Raw genomic sequence first — 18580 nt, forward strand, 5'->3', positions numbered from 1 at the left:
AAAAAAAAAAAAAAAGGTTAGTTTAAAAAATGTTCATAAAACAACCACAAAGGGAACTCCATCCATCTCCTGGATGTACTGAAAGGAAGTCTCAGACTCTAACCATCCTCTAAGAACTACAGGTCCTCTTTCTAGTACGTGTCTATTTTAACTATAGCACATGGTCACCACCCATCCATCCATAGCAGACGATGAGAGCGACGCAATGTGAAACGGTTGAAAAGGCGCAAAGCTAAAATATCTGTCCCAGCTAATCAGAAGGTAGTTCTACCCTACACAGATCTATATACAGAGGGTAAAAAGGGTGACCGCGGTTCACATCTTAATGTGCTAACTTGATAAGGACTTGGCTAGCGACGATCTGGAGCCAGCTTTCTGACGGGCTTCAAGGAAGCACATCGGCTGGCGTCGTCTGGCTCCCATTTCCCCCCCGACAGCCAGAGCGCGTCCATCCACAGCCGAATGTCGCGTTGTCCTCGAGCAAGGAAGCAAACTCTTGACCTGCCGCTTGTAATACGTGTCCAATCTCTGCCGTCCGGGGGAACGACTCACTGTGTGGTCACAGTGAAGATGAGCACTCTGACATGTTTAGGGTGGTGACTCCTCCGAGTGTAAAAACGAGCATCAGAACGAAAATATGTTTTGCTTTAGGGCAGGGGTGTCAAACTCTTTTTAGTTTTGGGGGCCACATACAGCTCAGTTTGATCTCAAGTGGGTCCGGACCAGTCACATACCAGAATCATAATCTATGAGTAACTCTGGACTTTTATCATTTGTTTGAGTGCAAAGAAGAACAAGTAAATTAGGAGAATGTTTACATTTAATAAACCACCCAGTAAAAACAATGACATTTCTTAAGAAACATAAATGGGCACGTAGCTGTCTGCTTTTGTTTAGCCCGGGGTCTCAGTATTGTGTTCTGTAACACTTCTGTTTCTAAAACGGTGGATGAATTAGGAACAGCAAATATTTTCTTTGAAAAATGCCTTATTTTCTATGTTATTTTGGCACTTTGCAAATTCACGCTGCGGACCAGATTAGACCCTCCGGTGGGCACCGTTCGGCCCGTGGGCCATATGTTTGACAACCGTGCTTTAGGGGATGAAATTGGGTCACTTTAACCTAATTTACTTCCAAATTAATGTGATTACTGTGGCTGTATGTTTTCATCCAAGTGGCCTTGAAATCAAGAATAATTTGTCCAAGTTATGGAGCGATTTTGATGTAATTAAAAGTTTAGAGAAGCAGCAATAACCCGTGATCAGAGAGGGAGAGAATGTGAGACAACAAGTCTTACTGTCTGAATTCAAACTAATGGTTAAAAAGGGTTAATCTGACACTTTAAACTCTGAAGAAAAAGTTTGGTTGTGAGAGGAAGAGGATGCAGAGTTGTAGATCCGGTGCTTTGTGATGGCAAAATGTATGTCGTACGCAGAGATTTACAAAACAGAAATGAAATTAAAATGAAAGCTTGCAGACTTATTCTGCAGCTGGAAGTTAACGGGTGCCCCTTGATCAAGGCTCGTAACCCTTGAAGACAATGGCTGGATCAGGGGCTAAACACATGCAGCCTCATCAAACCGTTTCTACGTAAAACCTTAATAGAAACCAATAAAATAGACCTGGTCCCCATCTCGGGTGAAAAGAGATGTGTAAAAAAAAAAAAAAACTTGTTAAAAGAAAGAAAGAAGAGAAGAAGAAGGAAAAAAGTCAGATCTTGCTGTTCTCCAAGTGGGAGTCGATGTGTTTGATGAGGGCGTCGTCGGGGTAACCGGTCGGGAAGGTCAGCTGACACAGAGGACAGCTACGGACGGCGCTTTCCTCCGACTCCATCCATAGCTGCAGACGGAGAGGAATCCAGAATCAATCACACACTGGAACACGGTGAATGATTAGTTTAAAATGTACAGTACATCTGCACATGTGCACATACTCTGAGCTTACTGCTTCTCTACTTCTGGTTGGATGCTAACTGGAATCCATTGAACATGTGTCATGACAACAAAGTTAAGGTTGAACTAAACTAATCTAACCACTATTTTGTCAAGAACCTTTGTAGTTGTGTCTATTTTTAGGAGGATCTGTGTTAAAATAAGACCATATGTTGGATTTAAATTAGGTACGTGAAAAAGAAATGGGTATTTTCTTAACTTTGAGCACTTAATAATTACATGTTCAACATTTTATCTTTAGTTTTTGAAGGTGTAAAATATGTGATATAGCCACATTTTAATTGTTTTGACTAATAGTTCTAGTAAATAAATTAATTTGAAAGCTTTTTTCCCCTTATTTCCTGATATTTTGGTTCTTTTTCGTCTTTTTTTGAGATGATAGCTGTCGTCTCCTCTCCGCTGTCTCACTGTCTGATTTGGACGTAGCGGCCAGACTCAGCTGTGAAGCTGTTATTAAAGCAAACGATTTGAAAGATTCCGCCGCTTAAAACATAATTTGATTTCAGAGCTCCGATGTCGTCCTTTTTGTTCTGCACTGTGCGAAATCGTGCAAGTAAAACCACAATTTAACATTCATTTTCGCTTACCATGATCTCCCTTTTAAAAAGATAAACAGCAGAATTTCTTTTTACTGTTACTCAACTACAGTGTCGACATACTGCACTGTAATGGGCTTATACATTATGCAAGATAAACACAATGCAACCACTGCCTTAAGTCCAAAATATTGAAGGATTTGATTGAACTAAGTTCCTTTAAATGTGTGTTTAGGTTCAGATATGGCAAATTATTTATTTATTTATTGATATTTATGTGTCAAAACCGTCTTTTAAATTTCCTGTTGCATTTCTGCTTATGCAGTGTGAATGTCTTTGCTGGTCTGATGTGCACCCATGACTTTCCGCTTCCACAGTGAGCCCCGCAAGGGCAGCAGAGTCTCTTTACAGCTTTAATTGCGTTGTCACCGCCTCTACTCACATTAATAGACGGCCATGACTGAGCGTGCTCGGTGCTCATGTAAGGCGGCAGATGGCAGGAAAGGGTGGCAGGGCCCTCGGGGGCCGAAAAGGAGGGATGGTGGGGCTGTTTCCTAGGAGACGGGAAGGAGGGGTGCAGGGGCTGTTCCCTGGGCGACGGCGAGCCGATCCCGATTGCTCCCAGCGTCCGCGGCGGGCTGGCAGCCGGCGACAGGTACGGGCATACGTCCTGAAAATGCGCAAAGTGCGCACGCGTTAAATCTAAATAACTTAACGCTGGCGCGCGTTAAAGAAAGAGCTGCAAGGATCGGCGCTGTGTGACGTTACCTCGTCGTCGGAGGAGGACTGCGGTGGAGTCACCAGCGGGGTGGGCTCAGGCGGGTCATCGAGGTGACAGAAGTGGTGAACCTGGAAGAAGGAAGGGTGGAGTTTTAAGGCATTAAGAGCAGCAGGTCGGTTCCATCATCTGCATGTAAGTAACTTAATTGACTTGGATCAGTTACAAATGGACAGAGGTAAGCTAATCAACACTGTGGTCGTCGGCAGGTTATGTTTTAAGGGCCACCCACGAATAAAAATAGTCAAATTTTCATCATGCACTTTGAGGACAAACGTCGAAATTTCGAGAAAAAAGTCGAAAGTCGAAAGTACATATTTAAACCCACCGTATGCCCATGGCACCACCGATACTCTGCGGAATATTATTTGGGCTTAATTAATATTAGTTATAGGCTTAGTTATATTGCTGATATATTTTAGTGGATATTGTCACACACTGTTGCCTTGTCTGCTGAGGAGTGGGGCGTCAACTCCAAGGCTCAGTAGCGTGTGGTCCGGGAAGTTAATTAAATTAAACAATTAAATAATTGTTTTTCTGTTCTTTTTGTAATCAGTAACACCTGTGTTAATGTAGAGTTGAATATTTCATTATTTAATATAAAATTCTATATATTTTTAAATGTTTCATGTATTTATGAACAAACCACTGGAATTTGGTGGCAATATATAGAAATGCAAGAGACAAAGTAAGTACTTACTGAATGTAGTCCAATTAATAAAAAATATTTATTTTAAAGTGTGATCAGTGGTGTCACCTGTCCCAAAAAGTGCAAAGTGTGGCACGTAATCAGTGCAATTAATGTTGTAGGTGCAGAATTTTGTTTTCTGGGGAAAAAAAAAAAAAAAAAAAAAAAAAATGGATGCCAAAAAAAGCGACTGTCTGTTGCTAGGGAAGCTATTGCAGTCTCAGCAAGACACCAGGACCCACACTACAAGCATGGATGAGCCCATGGAGCTGTCATCCTTCCAGGGGTGCAGTCAGATATTCCACAGGACATATACAACAACATCTCGCAGACTTCCACATACACATTTTAGTTTTGGGCTACATGCTCCATTTAATTCACATGTATATGAATAAATGAAACAACAACTCACATATCAAGGATATCAGGGATGGTCATAAGATGGTTTTTCAGACGTATCGATATAACAGTTTATCGCAAAAGTGCATTGTGACACTGGAGATGACGCAGTAGGTCATGTGACCAGTCCATTTCCTCAAAGTGAAGTCTCTTGTGACGAGAACTTAAGGGAATTAAGGGATATCGCAAGATATCTTTATGAGAGTTACAGCTCGTTTGCAAAACACATTTCAATGGAAACACATACAAAGCGTAATTGTACCTTATTGAAATTTCAGAAGTATCCCTTTCATTTAGCAAAAAATTGTAACAGCAACACAGCTAGTGATTGAATGTCTCACCTCGGCAGCCAGAGGGAAGCCCAGGTCCAGAGCACAGTGATGAGGACTACTGCTCAGACTGCTGCCCCCACCTCTTTCTCCTCCCCCTCCCCCTCTCTCCCCTCCGGCTCCGTGAGCCGATGCCGGTCGGACCAGGCCCACCAGGGAGGCACGGAGCTGGGATTTGGTTTGCCCATAACCTTGCGACTCCCCGAGGATGGACCTGGGCTTGGGGAGGGTGGATACCGGATCCCTCATCAGGTGAGCCAGTGGCCTCTGGATGGCAGACGGGTCCGATACCTTAGAAAATGGGAGGGGTGAAGGGATGTTGCTGTAACAACAGAAGGGAAAGCATAACTGTCCCACTAAGCTCCGCTAAAAAGTGTAGCCTCACCTCGGAGTAACTACGCCGACCCTGGAACTTCGCTCGTAGGCGGCTGCTGGTCGGCTGGTGGGAGTAGGACGCGGGGCCGCTGTTTGGGGACAGAGGGGGTGATGGAGTGGGGAGGAGCCTATCAGGGGAGAGAGAGGGTCGTTGGGGGGAGGTGGGGGAGAGGCGCTGAGGAGCCGGGGGAGGACGAGAGACTGAAAAAGCAAGAGAATGTGTTTAGCCTTTGACTTCATCTCATACCATTCTAATACCAACGATACCATCAAGTTAATGGACATTCAGCACATTACATCAGCACAGCTTCCCTGATAATTCTACTACCTATAGATCCATAAACAAGTAAACCCTGAAAATGAACGTGCAGAGCCCCTTCGCTAAGGATTTTGTGAGCGAACTTTGGTTGCTTGGGGGTAAGAAGTCTATGAGGAGAGCAAAAGAGGCAGAAAGCCCTGTGATACCCTGCAGCAAACAAGGTAACATGCTGAAACACCTTTAACAAAAACTGTAAATTGATTGCAATCCAGCTACTTCTAACCTATCGTAGACATTGTCTCTCAACTCGGTCTCCATCCTTAGATCTTAAGTTGCTAGTTGGACCGTAAGCCATGAAATGCGGGAGTCTTGGCTGCAATATTTACTTCGTCCTGTAGTCCTGTAGTCTATAGACGAAGGGTTGCAACATTAATAATCCAGTCCATGCCAGGCAACCTACCAGACTCCTGTGAGACGTGTCGCAGAAGGTCAGTCTGCTTAGCAGCCAGAGTGCGAACGCGACCCAGCTCCTCTGTCAGCTCAGTGTAGGCTAACGCTAGGTTGACCCTGAAGGACACGGGGAAGAAAAAAAAAAAAAATTGTGGCGTGACTGCAAAAATGACAAAGTCTAAAACAGTTTGCTCTGTGGAATAAGACTCACTGCTCGTCCCCGGCTTTTTTTATCCATTCAACGTCACAGTGCTCACAGTGCGAAGACAGGTCCTGTGACTGACAGAAAAGGAGACACATAGCTGTGGTTACAGGAAAACAAAATACAAGAAGGAGAGACTGCCGTGAAACAGGCTAAGAGGAAAAGGTCTGAAAAATAATTGAGGCAATCAGGCAAGGGCTAAGAGCCACTTCGGTAAGGCTTTCTAATGGTGGGGAAAAATGGACGCGGTAATTGCTCTATTTCTAGTTGATACATGGGCGGTATTATTTTTGCTACCTTTCACAGAGCCATATATGCTGTTGTTGCTGCATTGTAGTAGCGGGAGAGTTGTGAAGATCGCTCTTTGGGCTCTGGCACACTATCTTGTCAATTTTTGCAACAGAAAATTGGAGTTTGCTAACTCAGCACCTGGCTAATTTTAGCTATATAACTCACTCTCTCTTGTTAGTATTGCCGCCTTGAGAAGGTGCTTAGCTTCTGACGTAGCACTAAAGGGGTTTGTTTGTTCAAACATCAGCCGTCCTTCTCGGGAAAGACTGACTCCAACTGCAACACCAGGCTGATTGGAAGTCCGTTTCCCCTTCCATATACTTCCCAGGTTTCTTAGTTGAACCTGTAACCGTACCCGAAAGTGACGTCAGAAGGTCCTGCCGTCTACTTGAACTTCACTGCAGCCAGGTGAGTGGTTAAACCAAGACCTTCCGGTTGGGTTAAACTGTAAGGTCTACCTGTCTCTGTGCATCCTGCAGCTGGGCTACCTCTTGCTGCAGCCTCTGAAGCTCATTCCTCAGCTCCTTCTCCCTCTGGCAGGCTCCCTCAACCTGGTGCCGGGCCCCCTCCAGCTCGGCCTCCAGCCGCTGCAGCTTCAGGTCCGACAGGGCGTCGAGACTGCGGGAGCTCTGCAGCGTCGGCCCACGACCCTCTGGCAGACCAGAAGCAGACAAGTTAACAGCTTTATGTAATCTCTGCGGTTCAAGTTTTCCATGCAAGTCACGTCTCGGCAACCAGAATCAGTGGAGAGACAAAAGTATTTCTACAAATCATCAGTATTGTCTTGTCTTCTCATATGATTGTGGCTGACGGTCATTCCGTGTTTAAGGTTTAGTGAGTGGCAATGCGAAAAAAGGGTTTGGATGTTGGTTTTTCTTTCCTGTTAAATTGCTAAACTCTGTGAGCCTTTTAGGCAATTTGTGTACGCTACGAGAAAATAAGCAACCGATGAGCAACACCGGGGTCTACTGATGATCCAAACCGAACCCACCTCTGGGTACGTCCAGGCTGGCGTTGAGCTGACTGTGATGCGTGTCTCTGCTGCGCAGCTGAGTGCTGAGTTTCTGAAGGGAACTTTCTCTCTGCCTGAGAGCTGACTCCAGGCTGCAGATCCTTTCCACATGCTCCTCCGCCAGAGTTGTCTGCAGAGGAAACACAAAAGAGCAGGTATACTTGGAACAAAACCTCAAAATTTCACGACATAAAATATTTATCATAAGAAAACAGTTTTGTGTTTGTATATGTATGTGTTTACCATTTTGTCCAGATCTCTCTGGACATTGCTTTTCTCCAAGTGGATTTTCTCGTACGCCTGAATGACCTCCTCCAACCTCTCCTCCCTCTCTTTGCTCTTTTGAAGCTGAGGCAAACATAAAGAATATTTAGGCCACGGCCGTGGGTAAGGTTAGCGTATGCTTTGTGCAAACTGAAAACAGAGAATCATATCCACTGATCAGTCATATAATTATGACCACCTTCATAATATTGTGTAGGTCTCCTTTGTGCCTCCAATACAGTTCTGACTCATCAGAGAATGGACATGGGCCTTCTGAGGGTGTCCTTTGGTGTTTGATCAGTTTGGGATCTAGGGAATTTGGAGGACAGGTCAACACTTCGTGCTGTTTTTCATGGTTGCATCCTGCTGGGGGATAGCTGCTGCCATCAAGGAAATGTCACTGCGATGGGGTGGGGGTATGTGGTCTGGTCTAGGTGGATGATACGTGTCTAAGTAACATTCACATGAATGTGAGGTCCAAAAGTTTCCTGGCAGAACATTGGATTGTCACAAGATGGTCAATGATATTTACTTCCCCTATCAGTGGTCGTAATGTTATTCCTGATCAGTGTATGGCTTCGTACGCAACTGCTCCTGTTATTATTATTAACATGTACCTCCTGAGTGAGGGAGTTGACCCTCTGTTGCAAGTTGGTGGTTTCTGCCTGGATAACGCTGGTGTCTTTGATGACGGGCTCGCAGGAACAACACAGTATCCTCTCCTCTCCAAATTCACTGATCATAGGAAACTGTGTGACGGGAAACACAGAGAGGAGGCTGTCTTTCTAGAACATAATGCATTCCCAATTTATGAAAGCACCTTTGGCATTATAACAATATTTTCCATGCATTTTGCTTTCCACCTTGACCTCGTAGTGTTTGAGCTTCCTCTTGATGCTGCTGTTCTCCCTCTCTAGGCTGGCCAGCCGTGTTTTGATGTCATGATAGGCGGCGGCCAGGGCCAAACCGGATGCCGGGTACATGTCCTCTGGCAGCCGGCTCGCCGACCAGCTGATCCCCGGTACACCCATGTCATCCCTCAGCCCCTCTCCTCCTCCCAGCAGCCCCAGCTCTCCTCTGCCGAACAGATCCATCATCAGTAAGCTGGTGGAAGAGAGGGAAAGGAGGGTTGTACGGCATCGAGCCACTGGATGTGTAGTTCAAAAGGCTCGAGTTTGGGTTGACAGACAAAAAAAACGGCTAGCCACAGTGTCAGCTCAGCATGCCAGTTTGCACTCTCCACCTCACACAGCAGGAACACAAGCGGCAATAAAATCTGCCAAACCCCACGTCCTGGCAGAGGTGACAGCCAGCTAGACAATGTTTGTGTGTGTGTGTTTTCAAACTGCAACCAGGAGTCCACTGGGCCCGCCAGCCAAAGGTTTGGTGTTTTCCATCTGCTGTCACATAGTAATTCCTCTCTTCTCCGCCCCCTGCTTCTCACTGGCGGTTACCATGGTAATGAGATGAAACTGATCTCTTACCAGGAAAAAAAAAAAAACGTAATGGAAGTCGACCTCACGTGTAGAAGACGGGATCGGTGTCAATCTATAGCTCTTGCGGCAGATTTGCTGCTCATTTTCAACACTGCCAGATCGGATTTGGTCATATTCAATAGAAACACTGTTGAGGAAGTAGTAGAGCTGGAACCTGTTACTTCTTCGGTTCTGGCTGCAGGCATGTTGATAAGATTTATGTGTAGGTGCTGCAGGAGATTTGGCAAACATGGTGCAGTCTTTGGTTTTTATAAATGTTATGTGCTTGAGCATGTGTTTGAACAGGTTGGACACTGTGTCAAGTTTTGAAATCCATGTTAGTACTTCTTCTGTGATTTCTGATTGAAATTACTAAAGTTAATTGGATGGTACCCTTGAAAGTTTGGTACCCAAGCCTATGGGAAAAGCAAGAAGATGCATGGCAATTACCTCTTTTGCATCTTCATTTGGGCTTTTACATTGGGTGAGGAGGTTGAGGTGGATGGTTGGGTTAATAAAACATCTAATTTAATATCCATTTCCAAATTTGTAAATCACTTCTCAGGTAGTTGTATTTCTTTCTAGTTTCCATTCTTGCAAATTTCTTCCAGTCTCTACTTGTCTGACAGCCTAAGGGCTGCTCAGAAGTCCACTTTGCTTTTTTTTTTTTTTTAGTAGTTTTCTACAAAAATGCTACTGCTAAAAAAAATCTTATACTGCACAAATCACAAAAGTAGTGGGTGAAATATCAATCAGCATAATAACCAAAAATTTCCAACAATCTTGTCCCAGTCCTCGATACTATACAGTGCAAAGTATTACACTCATACGTGCTTGAAACGGGATAATGCCAACTCATATCCCATCCCCCATCATACAGATACAGCCATACAGCACACTCTAGGAGCAGCTGTCTGCTATAGTGCTGCACATGCCCAAGGCCCAACTCCACCTCTGAGGCAAGCGAGCAGAGTAGCGGAGAACAAAACTGTTCAGATCTGATCATGACAACTGAAGCGATCCCTTCTTTTCTTTACCAGTACACCGCTGCTCTTATGTTCAGTGTGCATCTGTGTGCGTAAAGCCTAAAGACAGCTGCAATAGCAGAGATGAGGAGAGGTCATCACATCTCTCTGCAGATAACTCCCACTCTCACAGCCCACATACTCTGCCTCTTCTTTCTCTCTCTCTCTCTCATACACACACACACACAAACACACACACAATCAGCCCACATGCCTGTTGTCTATTTCGCCGGCTCATCCTCTACATTTCCCTCTCAATTTTCAACTCAATTCACTCAGCTCTATTGACTTTTTTTTTTTTTTCAGAGGCAGCCAAGGGCAGATCCGATCGGGCCCATATGTCTTCCTCACATGGCTGTTTAATTTATTAATGGGCTAACGGTCTGCGTTTCCCACAACCCCCTGCGGTCAGAGCCCAGTGCACTGCCCCGCCGTCGTTCTGTGCGAACGGGGGGCAACTATGTTACGTGCAGTGGCTTCGCGGATTCTGCAACCTTGAAAATTTCACGCTGAGTGCTAATACTAAGCATTACTGTCAGATGGAACAATGACGCAACTGCCAAATGTTTCTGTGAGAACAGAATGATCCACAAAAGATCGCAACAAAAGATCACTGGCATCAGGCGAGCCTTTTTTTTTTTCTTCCCAATTTCTGACTGTTACCAAAACTTCACATCCTCAAACAACTCCTCATTCTGCAAAATGTCCCAAACACCTCAGGTGTCAAATGCAAAATACCTAAAGATACGTCTTTGGTCTTGGAGTCAACCCTGTAGTTGATGCCAACATGCTGTTCTTGACCTGGGATCGGTTCCAGTTCAAGATGGAGTCTGGGTGAGAGGCAGGGTACACCCCAGACATGTCTTGACATCCAGTGACACTGATTTAGAATCACCTATTAACATAACATGCACATCTTTAGACTGGGGGAGGAAGGTGCAGCAAGAATTGTTGTTAATTTCATTTACTTTCAATAGCTTTGAGTTCACTGCACCATTATAGGTTGTTTGGAAAAAAAAAAAAAACTGAGCAATATCTTGTCTTGGTCAGGTCAAAAACGCTGCAGGGACATCAGTACAAGCGTCTAAGTGAGAGGAGAACAAAGCTTCTCACCTTTGCTGGACAAAGACTGCCTAACATCAAGGGGTTTACAGTATTAGTAACAGAAGGAACGCAAGGTTAGACTAACTCAAGAAAGAAAAGAAACGAAATAAAGAAACACAGTCCTTCAGGACATAGCACCATATCTGTGAGCACAGCTGAGGGCTAATTTTGGGTAGCGCGCGCACACACACACACACACACACACACACACACACACACACACAGAGGAAGGCTAAAAATGAGGGTGACAGAGAGATGAGAGAGCAAATTAGAATAACTGAGGATGATAGAATATGACAGAGAGGAGAGAGAGGGGGAGGGGGAGAGGACCGAGAGAAAAATGAAGTGTGTTTCTCTGTCCCACAGTTGGTGCTTTTGTCTCATTGTCTATGCCGTTTAAAGATGGATGACATGGTAACATCACCCACACGATTCCTGAAAAGCGCACTCAACTCTCTCCAGCTTCAAAAATTAGAGATAGCTTAGTACTTATAACCCCACTATGAGCATGCTTATTTCTGCTCCAAAGATGGAAATTGACTCGATTTCGGAGCTAGCCTCAAGCGGCCATTAAAAGAACAGCAGTCGTTGGCGCTTCCTGGTTGGCTTCATTTCTCAGCCTGTGAGTTGCCTTTTTCTTTTTTTTTCTTTTTTTTTTTTTTACACAATCAGTGCGTTTACATGCAGAGCTTAATCGAGCTATGCTCAAAATTCGACTTTCTGACTACAGCCCTTGTCCCAGTTTACATGCAGCGCCAGAAAATCGAATAACTGTTCTCCTCCTCCACACTAGGTGGCGATATTTGTCTTTTCAGCAGGATAATACCACGGTAATACGGCCCGATTCGTTTCCCAGGAGTCGTTCATGCAGCGGACCGGCATTTCAAACAACAGCCAGACGGATAATAGTACTTTTTTTTTTTTTATCTCGTACGTAATGTGCGCGCTACTTCTGGTGCAGGTAAGATCAGCGCTATCCTTCAGACGGTTCTTCTAGCGGCTCTGTTTCTCTTCTTCTTCTTCTGCGATCGGCTTTCTTGGATGTTTTTGTTCCGGGGTCACACGCCAGCGCAGCGGTTGTGGAACATGTGCACACGCATTATCCAATGAAAACTTCGACTCCAATCGCATTATCTGGGTGTCCCCATCGGATAATGAGAACTCAGATTTTAATCGAGGTAACGTGTTTACATGCACTTAAGTTCTCCTGTTATAGTCCGATTAAGGCAATAATTCGTTTTTTTTTCACGTGCATGTAAACGCACTGAATGTTACAGCTTTTCTGCATATATCTCTGTGCAATCTAGGCCCCAATCAAGCTACTTGTGTTTTTTTTTGTGTGCATGTGTGGTTTCTCAATACTAACTGTATCTCTTTCCAAATAGTTACATACACCGCAATCATATGCCTCACAGTTTATCGATTCGGTTTGTTCACATTGACGTCAAACTTATGCATCTACCTTGCTGGAAACGTAGGACGAGAGGAACAAAACAAACAGTTCAAAAGAAAGGAAAACATTGCAATGTTTTTGAAATTCCGCACAAGTGCGCCACTGCTTCCCAACCAAGCATCCTGCCTGTATTTAATTCTATACTGCGTTAGCATGACGAAGGCAGGCTGAGACAAGTTTTCGTTTGACTATCAAATCTTAAATGGAGACGAACTCTGCACATGCTGTATTTTATCTCATTATCTCTCACAGCCTGCCCATCTGTTCCCGGTCTCACAGAAACAGGAAGATCATTCAGGGAATAAAAAAAAAAAAAGGAAAGTCGCCGCTGAGCCTGATTGATAACGGCATTGCCGTCCGTAAACTCATATCAACATCCATCAATCATCTTCCTGTTGAAAGGAGTTTGTCCTCCCCAGAGTTGCTTGCTCATTGGGGAATTGTCATTTTCTCTCTATAATATTTCAGGCCCCGGACCTTTCAGTGTAAAGTGCCCTGACTTATGTTACGATTTGGCGCTATATAAATGAAATTATATTAAGCTGAATGTACATGTAAGGCAAAGCTCTGTGCTGCTTTTGGCCCTGTTGGCATTGTTCCAGTTGCTCTGCTGTGTGAAGAATGACTGAGTGGACCGCCCACCTCTAAGCTAGTTAGTTTTTTTTTTTTTTAGTCAGAGAGCAAAGTACAGAGAGGAGAAATGGCAGGTAAAGCCAAAAGAGTTTCAGAATTTTTTGTCTTTTCATGCCAATTTTTCCTTTTATAAGCACTTATATGAGGGACAAATTTAGGTAAACGCATCAAAGAAATGCCCACATGTTGCTGAACCTAAAAAAGTTTAAAAAAGAAGTTTAAATCTGTCAAATCTAATGTGGTTTGAGTGCTTGCTAAGCCTGAAATAAAGTTGCATTCCCCTGTCATCTGATGGGTAGCTTGAAGCCTGAAGACATTATTAGTGTTGCAGCTACCCATGTATAGCACAAGTGACAAGTGGGATGTTACACCGGCGGTATGACAGCTGCACGGCCTGACGGATTGACTCGAAAACGCGGCTGAAACGCTTTCAGTATAGATGGAGTCTGAGTCAGTCGTCAGTCAGATTTGTCCAGGACGACATGGTGGGCCGCCAGTCAGAAACAACAGTTCTGTCAAAAAAAGACAAAAAGCTTACAGGGCTGCTCAGGGACCTCCAACATGGCTGTCACTGAAAACACAGAGTACCATCAGCTGGACTGTACAATGTAATCAGCTAAAGTGCATACACCGACCAGGCGTAACATTAAGGCCACCTTCCTAATATTGTGTTGGTCTCCCTTGTTCCACCAAAACTGATGTGACTCATCAGAGAATCGACATGGGTCTTCTGAGGGTGTCCCGTGGGGTCTGACAACAGAATGTTGTTAGTGGGGGCAGAGAGGGTTAGGGTCTAATTTGGAGGCCTTCATGTTATTTTGTGGTTTTCCTAAACAATTTATGTGTGTGCCCGGTTCAGGCTACATCCTACCGGGGAAGGCTGCTGCCATCAAGGAGTACCATTGCTGTTCGGTAGGGGTGCCTGGTCTGGTCTGGTCTAGGTGGGTGACACATGTAACATCCGCACATATACTAGGTCCAAAAGTTTCCGAGGTTGTTTTAAAGCTTCAAAAATACTTAGTCAGGTTTGGAAAAATATCATAGTGAGATTGCAACATTTTAAATGCACGGTGCAGGCACCAAAATGACTATTTTATCTAATGTAAGTCTGGGTTAGAGACGCACGCATTGAGAATTGGGTTGATCAGCGGAATCAATTGAATAATTCACAGCTATGAGAGAATGTCTGAGAATTCAGTGACAGACAGTCCATTAATCGACCTGTGTGGTGTGTGTGTGTGTGTGTGTGACTGTGTGTACGTTGACTAATGCATTCCGCTCACAAATTGCATGAACAGCATGGTTAGGAGGTCACTGTAAAAACAAATAAATAAATAAAAATCTATGCGACCCCACAGTCATTACACTAATCACTGACGTGGCTGGAGAGGGATCCAAACCAGGTCACTGACGGAGCGACAGGAGGCACAAAGCAGATGGGGATGAGGGGGGAAAAATTGGGTTTGCTCTCCATGTGCCTGAAATGATGCTCTTTTTAAAATAATCAATCAATAAAATGCACTTGACTAGAATAACAAAAGAGAGACAATACACAGACACACGGGACAATTTCACAACATACTCAAGGTAATTATCGTTTCATTTGACCAAAGATTCATTAGGGTGCATTAATCTTTTTGTAGCTTTTGTCAAACTACAGATTAAATCACCTGTAGCTAATATTACGTAGTGCAATGGAATAACTACATTTGTTTTACTTTCATCTAGATGTAATGATAAATACCTACGTTTCAAGCAGAGGAGGACATCCAGTGTTGGATTTTATACAGCTGCTTCAGAAATGATTCAGCTAACAAATATTTTGTTAATCATTATTTGCAGTCTCTCTATTACAATAAGATCATGTAGTCTGTGAATACAGCCATGATGCTGCCTCCACCATGCCTCAACTTTGACTTTGACTTTGTATACATTTTTAATTCTTACATAAATGCTGTGTGTCATTTGGCATGAACGTGGTATTTCAGATCAACAACTGTAATGTAACACATAGAATACTAGACTTTAAATCAGCAACTACCATACCAATGTTGCACAAAGGCTAATATGTGCAGGCTACTGTGCATCGTTGATTGCCGGGCTTTGTTTTCCTCAGCCAACGCTTCCTGGGAGAGTGTCTGTACTTTCCAGAGTCAAATGCCTCAGATATGATCTGAAATAATTAGCTTGTTTGGAAGGCACCTCACCTGACCCCTGCATTTCACCCTGAAGGTGGTGAGGCTTCTAGCAAGCCAACCTTGCACTAATGAGGTCAGACCAAGTCAAGTTTAGTTTATTTCATGACTTTGAAACATAGACCTGAGACATTAAGTGCTGGCCATATTAGTCCATAGTGAAGAAAGCAGACACGTCAAGATGAATGTGTTGTGTTTGGGGTTACAAAGTGGTGCATATTAGACATAGTATGAGAAAGTAACAGAGAGAAAGTATTGGCAGGTTCAGCAGAAAGCTCAGTCAGCAGCAGTTTACTGCAAGAAAATGAGTTGGAGAGTTAGCAGTTCTAGAAATGTAAATCTCTCTTTGTTTGGCAGTGCTGGTTGGTTTGTATATAGTCGTATAAGTTGTATAAATGAAGTAACATGCAGTCAGATTTTACAGCTGAGTGCCATTAAAATCAATATGTTATGAGCTGCTATGTGTTCACAAGCATAAAAAATAAGGTACTCTCAATCTTCCCCCAATATTCGATTATGTCCGACGCAAGATCATGATGCTGCCTCCACCATGCAGTACCCATTGACCTTACTCCATACTAAAGGCTGTGCATTCTCTCCTAACAAATCAGCTTTAGTTTAATCAATTTACAACACATTTTCCCGGTAGTGTTGCGGGGCTGTCGAGGTGCGCTTTGGCAAACTTTGGCCTGCAGGGATGTTTTACCAAGAGCAACAGATTCATTTCTGGTGTCCAAGAATAGGAAACATCAGAACTGTTCAGCGAAGTAGACAAATGAACCAAAATGTTAACCAGTTGCAAGATGTTCACAAGCATTACAATATAATAGAATATACTTCATTGCCATTTGCATGTGCACGTGAAATAACATGCACATTGGAATTATTGTGCAAAGTTCCTATGCTATGCAATTTTGCACACAGGAGAGCTCCATCTTGTATGACTTCATTAAAACAAAAGAACTGACGTAAGACCTAAGAATGACGTAAGAATCAATCCATAAACTCATATCAAACAGACAGATTGATTGTTACACTGGGTTGACACAAATAGAGGAATCTGAACCTGAACTAGACTGTTAAAAGACAGGCGAACAAAATTATGCTTTTTGTTTGTTTGCTTTTTTAAAAAACGGGGGGCCCTGTCCCCCCTCTCTCCTTCGGCAGCAATTACGCCCCTGCGTAGCCGATGGGTTGCAGAAAATCGACAGCACTTGAAGGCAACACGTGCGATGCTCTAAATTACCTGCGTTAAAATCTCGCCACTCAATAGCTTGGAAATGTTCCAAATGTGTGCTATTTTCGAAACGGAAAATAATCACACACACACAAAAAAAAGGAGATGCCCCGGGCAGCGTAATCGGCTGCTGCATGTTATTATGATCCTGTCTCGTAACGTTTCCACGGCGCCGCATAGCGCATCTGTGGGACTGGAGAGAGTTTCCACCAACCTCATCGAGACTGCTGTTTTTCTCTCCTTTCGCAATCCCAGTCCTTGATTCTCGCAATGTTCCTATGTGTGACAATAGTCCCCTGTCCTTCTAACGCTGTTTACAGCGCCGCTGTCGAGCCCGTTCCCCGACAGCATCCACCGCTGCGCAACCAAAACATCCCAGCCTGACCCGCTACGGGAAACATAAAAATCTTTTCACCGGTAAACAGATGAGATGGTTACGGCGAGGGTGCACAGTGAGAAGTTGGGACGGGGACATGGCGACGGTTGGGTAAATGGTTTACTTACGTCTCAGGAGAAAATCCACGAAGATGATGGTGCTGATGGTGCTGAGGAGGGTCGACATGATTGGAGTCTGACATCAGCAGCGGATACTGCCGTGTGTGTGTGTGCCCTTCCCCACTCCCCCCTTTAGACCGTACAGCAAGATGGGGAGGGTGAGAAAATAGATGGAGACTTTGGGCTTCAGCAGAGGAAAAGCTTCCCATATTACTTTTATGTTTTATTTACTGAATATGCAATCTTTATTTAAAAAAGAAAAGAACATTGTTTTGTCTAAGAAAACCAGTCCATTTCATTGTCAGTGGAGAAATTAATTGAACACATGCATTTTTATAACTGGTTGCGTTTTACGTCAACCTTGCAGAACGTTTGGAAGGATCATTCTAGTTCACAGAACTCCTTCAATTCAAATCACCATCTTGACATCATCCCTGATTATACAACATTAAACTTTCCATTTTCATCTTGGTGGTGGTGAGCCGTCCAGGCCCAGAGGCAAAAAAAAAGGACATCATCAGATTATGATGCTGCCTCCACCGTGCTTCAGTTCTGTTACTATGCGTTGCCTTTACATTTTTATAGGGCAGTGTGTTCTTTCCCAAACAAGGTTAACAAAAAAATAAATAAATAAATAATTTTTTTAGATGTTTCACCTGCCATTCAGGTACAACCTTTTGCTCTAGAAGACTGGTGCTCAGTTGGGTTTTAAATCGGAACATCAAACATGCACAGGCCAACATGGATTTAGCTGTGCTTTGAGGACGACAACAGAAAAGACAGATAGTGTGAAAGAGGTGTGAAGGGAGTCGTCAGCGTCAAATTGGAAAACCCTTCTAGGAACAATGGAGGTAGACAAAAGCATGAAGTTGAGTCCTCACATCAGCTGAAATCAAACTGATATAGAACAAACTGGGCTGGAGTGAACAAATCCGACCGCAGTCGTGGTTGGTTTTCAGTGGTTTTGAATGATGGAGCTGTTTGTCAACTCTGCTGCTATCTGTGTCAGCTTCTCCAACATGAGTCACGTTGAGTCCGCTGGCCTACATTTCGGTAAAGATCCCCCGACCAGCACTTCAAAAACCGAAAATAAACAGGGAGAGGAGAGATCAGACGAGAGGTGACTGTGATGGGAGTACGCTGTGGTTTACAGTGACAGTAATGCTGTATGCTGTATATGCATGCACCAGGTTTATTTTTAGTACCACAGCATATATTTGAGCTATGTCCCAGTACAAAATACAAATACTATGTCTTTTAATTCTCCAAAGTCCACTTATATATATACTTCAGGATGTACTCTCAAGACAAACGCACAAGAACACCTCATTATCCAACAGGTACAGGGAACCAAGGCTGTACCAAGACTGAGGGAAGAAGGATTTCCTTGTAAATTTGCTCTTGCGTTTATAGTTCTCGCATTTTAAA

The 18580-nt window shown here is 43.8% G+C and overlaps 1 protein-coding gene across 3 annotated transcripts; it reads right to left on the reverse strand.

Annotated features, from left to right (window-relative positions):
* Positions 1-802: 802 nt before the first annotated feature.
* Positions 803-17269, reverse strand: LOC124997691 (TANK-binding kinase 1-binding protein 1-like). 3 transcript variants are annotated; one of them, XM_047571615.1, is made up of 13 exons: positions 17162-17269; positions 8405-8639; positions 8153-8284; positions 7515-7619; positions 7251-7401; positions 6718-6911; positions 5978-6045; positions 5777-5883; positions 5068-5258; positions 4695-4973; positions 3257-3337; positions 2931-3158; positions 803-1839 (listed from the first exon to the last, which is right to left on the reverse strand). In XM_047571615.1, exons 1-13 carry the CDS (start codon positions 17233-17235, stop codon positions 1711-1713), a joined length of 1974 nt encoding a protein of 657 aa, XP_047427571.1. In that variant the 5' UTR covers positions 17236-17269; the 3' UTR covers positions 803-1710. The 3 variants fall into 3 exon arrangements, with proteins under 3 accessions (XP_047427571.1, XP_047427572.1, XP_047427570.1); XM_047571616.1 differs by having other exon boundaries at positions 6748-6911; positions 8399-8639; XM_047571614.1 differs by having other exon boundaries at positions 8399-8639.
* Between the last annotated feature and the right edge of the window lie 1311 nt (positions 17270-18580).

The sequence above is a fragment of the Mugil cephalus genome, chromosome 20, assembly GCF_022458985.1.
Source record: "Mugil cephalus isolate CIBA_MC_2020 chromosome 20, CIBA_Mcephalus_1.1, whole genome shotgun sequence".
In the NCBI taxonomy this organism is placed as follows: Eukaryota; Metazoa; Chordata; class Actinopteri; order Mugiliformes; family Mugilidae; genus Mugil; species Mugil cephalus.

Excerpts from the sequence above, each read along its gene's own strand:
- LOC124997691 (XM_047571614.1), bottom strand. The coding sequence starts at position 17,235 with ATGTCAGACTCCAATCATGTCGACCCTCCTCAGCACCATCAGCACCAT. Across the intron at positions 8,285-8,398 it reads TCAAACACTACGAGGTCAAG|TTTCCTATGATCAGTGAATT; the intron begins GTGGAAAGCAAA and ends CCCGTCACACAG. Across the intron at positions 5,259-5,776 it reads ACACGTCTCACAGGAGTCTG|TCTCTCGTCCTCCCCCGGCT; the intron begins GTAGGTTGCCTG and ends TTGCTTTTTCAG.